The 7981-nt window shown below is 46.5% G+C and overlaps 1 protein-coding gene across 4 annotated transcripts; it reads left to right on the forward strand.

The window, feature by feature from the left end:
* Window positions 1-163: 163 nt before the first annotated feature.
* Window positions 164-5505, forward strand: ZDHHC23 (zinc finger DHHC-type palmitoyltransferase 23). Of its 4 annotated transcripts, none has more exons than XM_069946093.1 (5): window positions 164-375; window positions 830-1083; window positions 1356-2012; window positions 3987-4154; window positions 5368-5505. In XM_069946093.1, exons 2-5 carry the CDS (start codon window positions 932-934, stop codon window positions 5408-5410), a joined length of 1020 nt encoding a protein of 339 aa, XP_069802194.1. In that variant the 5' UTR covers window positions 164-375; window positions 830-931; the 3' UTR covers window positions 5411-5505. The 4 variants fall into 4 exon arrangements, with proteins under 4 accessions (XP_069802194.1, XP_069802191.1, XP_069802192.1 ...); XM_069946090.1 differs by having other exon boundaries at window positions 4308-5484; XM_069946091.1 differs by having other exon boundaries at window positions 164-324; window positions 4308-5484.
* The last annotated feature ends 2476 nt before the right edge of the window (window positions 5506-7981 follow it).

The raw sequence follows: 7981 nt of genomic DNA on the forward strand, positions 1-7981 counted from the left end.
GGGAGTATATGATCGGTTGTATTTTATAGGGAGTATATGATCGGGTGTATATTATTATTAGAGACGAGTATAGTACAGATAGGAAGGGGGCGGAGACATTGATGTCGTCACCAGGAGGGGGCGGGGCACAGCTCTCACGCCCTGCTTCTGTTTCAGAGCTTTGAAAAGCGGAGCGTTAAAGACCACGTGATCCGGGCGGGTCTGGATCAGGAAGTGCGGCCACGCCCACCAGCTGCTGCCAGTTGATACAGTCAGGAGACGGTCGCTCGGGAAGCCGGGTCACCTAGTAACGTGGAAGAGGCGGCGGGCGAGGTGTGCGGAGCGGTGAGAAGCAGCGGAGGGGTTATTATGCCCGAGTGCTATGCTGGCGAGGAGGTGGGGACCCCTGGAGTTATGGTGGGGGTGACCCTGGGGTTTGGGGTGTGTAGGGGGGAGAGACTCTGGGGTGTGTAGGGAGGGGGGAGAGACTCTGGGGTGTGTAGGGAGGGGGGGAGATTCTGGGGTGTGGAGGGAGGGGGGGAGATTCTGGGGTGTGTAGGGGGGGGGGGAGATTCTGGGGTGTGTAGGGGGGGGGGGGAGATTCTGGGGTGTGTAGGGGGGGGGGGAGATTCTGGGGTGTGTAGGGGGGGGGGAGATTCTGGGGTGTGTAGGGGGGGGGGGAGATTCTGGGGTGTGTAGGGGGGGGGGGAGATTCTGGGGTGTGTAGGGGGGGGGGGGGGAGATTCTGGGGTGTGTAGGGGGGGGGGGAGATTCTGGGGTTTGTAGGGGGGAGACTGCACACCAGGCGGGTGTTGGGTTCCAGGTTGGGCTGATATGATCTTTCTTGTAGTGACCACCGGGAGGCGATCTACCTTATGATGCGTTGGTCAGGTGCCTGCAGCGCCCTCCGGAGGATGCCCGATGTTTGGCCCCTATAGCGAAGGACGCAGCTATGAATGGTGTCAAGAAAAAGAGGGCGACCAGAGAGCGAGGAGACGCGGATGACGTCCTGTGCTGCTGCGAGTACATCAACCAGAAGGGCGAGAGGAGTCACCTGGCCGCCTGCCTGTGTGACTGCGAGGACCTAGACGAGGCCTGTGACAGGTGAGGGGCCCCACAGGGCACTCGGCCCCCGACAGCAGAATTGTTCTCCACGGCTGCATTTACTATTCTGCAGAGCTGAAATCTCCCAGGACTCCCTGCTTGTTCTGTGTCTGCACCCTGTGAGGTGTCGATTACGGTTTTAGGAAACAGTTACCCCCCTGTGATATAACGTGTGGACAAGCTGCTGGCTGTTTCCATTTACAACCATCAGAATTGTGATTGCAGCTCTGAAGTGTAGCATAGATCTCTAGTCTCAGCTGTTCTGATTCCAGATGGATCACCTGTAAGTCCCTGAAGCCGGAGGTCCTGGCCGGGGTGATAGAGACGGCGTCTGATCGCTTCCGTGTGCCGTGGATTCGTGGTGCCAGGAAGGTTAACCTGAGTATCCTGCCCCCGCTGATCCTGCTGCCCATCTCCCTCCATGTGGCTGCCATCCACCTGCTCCTGGGGGTGGTGGTCCTCAGCTCCCTACCGATCCTGGTGATCTGGTATTATCAGCTGACGCACCGGCGCAAGGGTAAGACCCTCCTCTTCCTCAGCCTTGCCCTCTTCTCCCTCGGCTACATGTACTACAACTTTGTGCAGGAGGTCGTCCTCAAGGGCCACGTCGGCTGGGGCCACTTCACCGCCATCACCTGCGGCCTGCTGCTCACACTTCTGTTTCTAGCGAAAGCAAAGCGGGACCCAGGCTACCTCAACCGAAGTGCAGCTAGTACCCGGGTGGCGACGAGAGGGACATTGGAGCCTGACAGTGGAATCCAGACAGCTGTGGACGGTGTCCCCGGTGGGCGCTCTGCCATCCAGGAGGAGAACCGAAATCTCACCGAGAAAAACTGGTGTAAGATCTGCAAAGTGCTGAAATCCCCGCGGAGCGGCCACTGCCGGATCTGTGAGAGCTGCGTCCAGAGGATGGACCATCACTGTGTGTGGTGAGAGCCGAGCCAGAGCACCATTATATAATATTATACTTAGGAGCAGTATTATAGTAGGTATATTCCTGTATATAGGAGCAGTATTATAGTAGTTATATTCCTGTATATAGGGGCAGTATTATAGTAGTTATATTCCTGTATATAGGGGGCAGTATTATAGTAGTTATATTCCTGTATATAGTAAGCAGTATTATAGTAGTTATATCCCTGTATATAGGAGCAGTATTATAGTAGTTATATTCCTGTATATAGGAGCAGTATTATAGTAGTTATATTCCTGTATATAGGAGCAGTATTATAGTAGTTATATTCCTGTATATAGGAGAAGTATTATAGTAGGTATACTCCTGTATATAGGAGCAGTATTATAGTAGGTATATTCCTGTATATAGGAGCAGTATTATAGTAGGTATATCCCTGTATATAGGAGTAGTATTATAGTAGTTATATTCTTGTATATAGGGGGCAGTATTATAGTAGTTATATTCCTGTATATAGGAGCAGTATTATAGTAGTTATATCCCTGTATATAGGAGCAGTATTATAGTAGTTATATCCCTGTATATAGGAGCAGTATTATAGTAGTTATATTTTTGTATATAGGAGTAGTATTATAGTAGTTATATTCGTGTATATAGGGGGCAGTATTATAGTAGTTATATCCCTGTATATAGGAGCAGTATTATAGTAGTTATATTCCTGTATATAGGAGCAGTATTATAGTAGTTATATTCCTGTATATAGGAGCAGTATTATAGTAGTTATATTCCTGTATATAGGAGCAGTATTATAGTAGTTATATTCCTGTATATAGGAGCAGTATTATAGTAGTTATATGCACAAGCAAATAGATGTGTTGGCACTATCAGTGACCCGTGATTTGTGTGGAGCTGTTTATGTTTTCAGATTAAGTGTCTTTGTGAGATGAGGAGCGTTGTAGTCTTTGTTGGCTGAGTAATCTCAGTGACATTCATGCATTACAGTGGTGCTCAGCGTAAATGAGAAAGCAATTCATTTAATCAGCACAAGCCATTGAGGAAGTAAAGACCAGCGGCACTCACCGGGTTAATGCAGTTGTGATGATTTATTGATACGATGTCATCTTGCAGATAAGCTCAGGGCAGGGGGAGACAGGTCCAGAGGTGCTGTGCACCGTGGACCTGTCTCCCCCTGCCCTGAGCTTATCTGCAAGATGACATCGTATCAATAAATCATCACAACTGCATTAACCCGGTGAGTGCCGCTGGTCTTTACTTCCTCAATGGCTTGTGCTGATTATAGTAGTTATATCCCTGTATATAAGAGCAGTATTATAGTAGTTATATTCTTGTATATAGGAGTAGTATTATAGTAGTTATATTCGTGTATATAGGGGGCAGTATTATAGTAGTTATATTCCTGTATATAGGAGCAGTATTATAGTAGTTATATTCTTGTATAAAGGAGCAGTATTATAGTAGTTATATTCCTGTATATAGGAGCAGTATTATAGTAGTTATATTCCTGTATATAGGAGCAGTATTATAGTAGTTATATCCCTGTATATAGGAGCAGTATTATAGTAGTTATATCCCTGTATATAGGAGCAGTATTATAGTAGTTATATTCTTGTATATAGGAGTAGTATTATAGTAGTTATATTCGTGTATATAGGGGGCAGTATTATAGTAGTTATATTCTTGTATATAGGAGCAGTATTATAGTAGCTATATTCCTGTATATACGAGCAGTATTATAGTAGTTATATTCTTGTATATAGGAGCAGTATTATAGTAGTTATATTCCTGTATATAGGAGCAGTATTATAGTAGCTATATTCCTGTATATACGAGCAGTATTATAGTAGTTATATTCTTGTATATAGGAGCAGTATTATAGTAGTTATATTCCTGTATATAGGAGCAGTATTATAGTAGTTATATTCCTGTATATAGGAGCAGTATTATAGTGGTTATATTCTTGTACACACAGGATTAATAACTGCATTGGAGCTCGCAATCACAAATACTTCATCTTGCTTCTTGTGGTTTTCCAATTCACCTCTATATACGGGATAATAGTGACGCTCGGAGCTGTATGCCAGGGCCGCAGTGTCTTTAGTGCCTTATTCTACTGCCCGGGAGTCTATGCCAACTACAGGTAAGGCTGCTTTCTTCTCTGTAAGGTTACAGGGGGCAGCAGTGTGATTGGTGGGGTATGAGGGGGAGGGCAGGGTGATGAAGGGGTTGGGGGCAGCTAATAGATAAGGTCAGCCGGGTAGGTGATGAATCTCTTGCCTGTGTCTTTGCCCAGCACTTCCTTCGCCTTCACCTGTGTGTGGTATTGCACCATTATCACAGCCGGCATGGCCTATGTCCTGCTTATTCAGCTGCTGAACATCAGCTACAACGTCACTGAGCGGGAGGCGAGGATCGCCCTGCGGGAGAAGAGCGGGCGCTGTATGCTCGGGGGTCTGGTTGTGGATACAGGAACCTTCAACCAGGGATTTTTCCAGAACTGGCTTCACTTCCTGTATGTGGACGTTGAGGCGGCAGGGCAGGACCTGACGGACATTGTGTGACTGTGCCGCCCATCCCCAGCAGTGCCTTATTACACAAGCAACCTGAGCACCTTACTTACCTCTATCCCAAGTGGTCTTTTTTCCCCTCTATCACAGGAACAACTCCCCCATCCCACCTAATCAGTTTCTTATCGGACATTCAGGTTGTCAAAAACCGCGCCAAACTCTTCAAGGGGCCGTGGCACTAATGTAAATAATCTCCTTCAATCTACTAAAGTTTGTATCTAATCCTCAACTTTACTGCCATCTATGCTTGCAGTCAGTGAACAGAAAGGATAGACCCCCTGTAGAGACCTAAGGGGGTCTCATGGGCTGAGAGTTTACTACAATGTATCAGTGTAGGGCAGCTATCAAGGCCACAGACTGGATGTAGTAAGCTTACTACATCTATGTTTGTGGCTTTTGTTTTTATTCACTGACAACAAGCACAGCTATTGAGAATGGAGTCGAAGTACAAAGTCTTATAGAAAGTTGCAGAATCTTTCATGAAGTCCGAGCTCCCCTCAGGGTGTGTGGACTGATGTTAGTCTCTTGCGCTGTAGTTTTAGCCCAGGGGCAGAAGTACAACTCCCATCAAGCCTGGACAGCTAAAGCTTTGGCTGTCCAGACATGATGGGAGTTGTAGTTCTGCAACAGCTGGAGAGCCAAGCTTCCCTTCCCCTGTTTTAGCCGATCACGTGTGGTGCTGATGTGAGACAATCAGATGTGTCAGTAATGAGCTATAATAGGACACTGCCATATAGAATAGTGTATAATACTGATTACTATTCCTCCCCTCCCCCGTCCCACCAGAGTCCGCACCTCTTCTACAGCTGAACCATTGGGATCAGTGTGATTGTAGGATCCTGGATGCAGCAGGTACGAGGGGAGGGGGTCCGGAGGTTTCCTCCAATGCCTTTACAATAAATAATATATATATCAGTCTATGTCCTGTGATATTTGGGGAGTGAAAACTGTTGAGTTGTATCAGAGCGGAGCGTGCGCGTGCATGCGCAGATTGGGTTCAGCTAAGCTCCGCAACAGGTAAGAAGTAAAAGGTACTTTATGCAAATAGTAATGGCTGCTGCAGTACCGCTCTCTACCAGTCGGGGCTCAGCCAACACTCAGGGCTCAGCCAACACTCGGGGATTAAATGTATACTTGAAGGGGTTTTCCATGCAAACATAACTTTTGATATGTTGCTGCTCATGGTGAGACTAACAGTTCCTTCCATACCTGTTTATCTATTCAGTCTCCTTCCCCCAGTTCTCAGATGCTGCTTTCTGCTGAAGCCACAAAAATCTCTGTGCGAACTTTTCTCTTTGTCTCCCCCCCCCCCCCCCTTCTGAGACGGCTGATGTAAATAAGTCCCTGGCAGGCTGTATCTGCAACACTGTAGCTTCTTTGTAATGCTGGGGGCATAATCACAATGAGTTCATCAGCAACTTGACCTCAGAATAGAAGCTACAATGTTGCAGATAAAGCCTGCCAAGAACTTGTTTACCATATCAGAAGGGAGGGGGGAGACAGAGAAAAGCTCGCACACAGATTTGTGTCTTCAGCAGAAAGCAGCAGCTGAGAACTGAGGGAAGGAGACTGAATAGATAACAAGTATGGAGGGAATTGTTAGTTTCACCATGGGCAGCAACATATCAGAAGTTATGTTTGAGTGGAGTATTTCTTTAAGCATACAGAGTATTATCTATACTAGACACACTGTAACGCATCCTCAGCTGGATTAGTTCTGTGCAGTTTTATAGCTTCTTGTTCACAGCTAAAGCTCTGGCTGCCCAGGCATGATGGGAATTGTAGTTTTGCAGCAGCTGGAGGGCTGTGAGTTTGACCTTAACCAATTTCTGAACATAGCCTCATGGTAAGACTGTTAAAGGATTATCTTATCTTTCAGGAACTCTGCTTGCTGTCAGTATGGGGGGATGGAATAAGGTGTAAGCAGCAGTAACGCCTTTGGAGTATATAAAGTAATGCAGCACAGACAGCAGGACCTCTGTACTGGACCCCGTGAGGAAGCATCTGAGCAGATTCCTTACTATATATAATGTGAGCAGGAAGCAATGGGCTCCGGTTACCATCCACACCACTCCTGGGTCAGATCACTTCCTAAAAATATCAAGATATTAGAAGGGGCATTAACAACCCCCATCACTAGATTATAATAGTGCTGAATTGTAATAAGGCTACAAAGAAGTAATAGTATCCTCCTTGCCAGATTATAATAGTGCTCCAATGTAATAGGGTTATAAAGGAGAGATCATGGTGACTGAGGTGTCTGTAGTCTTCCCATTGAAGAATAGCCTCTACCCAGTGGCTGATAACATGGAGCCACTGGGTAGAATAGAGAATCAGGGCTGCTGTCAGAGGTCTTTGTGGTCACATGACTGCTATAGGGAAGAGGGGGTGTTCAGCATGGACCAATCAGGAAGTGAGAATCACAGAGCTGTGCAGGAGGACAGAGACTTCTCTATACAGCAGTGTGTATAGCTGAGTGTAAGTGCAGCCACATTATAACAGCAGTGTGTATAGCCGAGTGTGAGTGCAGGCACATTATAACAGGGATGTAGAGGATGGGAAACACAAGGACTGACACAGACTGGAGGAAGGAATGAGCAGGGCAGATGTGGGCACATACATGCAGCGCTCTCTGTCCGGGGAGAGAGGGGTTATAGCTATGGAGTGATTATCCCCACAGTCCTGTCCTCTGATGTAAGCCCCAGACTCAAGTGGATCTGCTATGATTTGGAAGGTGAGGGAGTCCTCACCTGGGTCATAGTACAGGGCTGCAGACCATACCACTTCCCCTCCCACCCAGTACAGGGAGCTCTTACACCAAATCACAATTTTCAAAATCTGTGAGCTCTTCTTGGAAAGTGCTTTCAATCCAAGTTATTTAAACTGAGGTATCACTGTATAGGTACAATGCAGCTTATCCCCTAAGTTATAGCTCCAAACAGTCACGCTGGAACAGCTAAACCCGGAGAGGCTACACGGAAGATGAATATCACCCAATGGCTGCAGCTAATACAGGATGTGAGCACCCGAGCGAGCGAGCGAGCAGACTGATGATACAAACCGCGATACTCGGCTGCAGCGTGAGTTTCATAGAGCTGATGTTATTGTGTGGTAGAACATAAGATTGTGTGTGTATATACACACACATCGTCCCCAAAAAAGTACAGTGCATGTGCTACAGGCCAGAATCATCAGAAAACAATGCAGTTTATCTTCATAAAATATAGACCTCACATTGCATAGTGTATTATACTCCAGAGCTGCACTTACACTAGCAGAATAGTGAGTGCAGCTCTGGAGTATAATAAAGGTATATGCACAGTGCATTATGTCCCTTAATCTCCAGTGTGTTTACTATAATCAGAGATCATCCACAGAAGATTAAAAAAACAAACAAACT

The sequence above is a fragment of the Dendropsophus ebraccatus genome, chromosome 11 (genome assembly GCF_027789765.1).
Source record: "Dendropsophus ebraccatus isolate aDenEbr1 chromosome 11, aDenEbr1.pat, whole genome shotgun sequence".
In the NCBI taxonomy this organism is placed as follows: domain Eukaryota; kingdom Metazoa; phylum Chordata; class Amphibia; order Anura; family Hylidae; genus Dendropsophus; species Dendropsophus ebraccatus.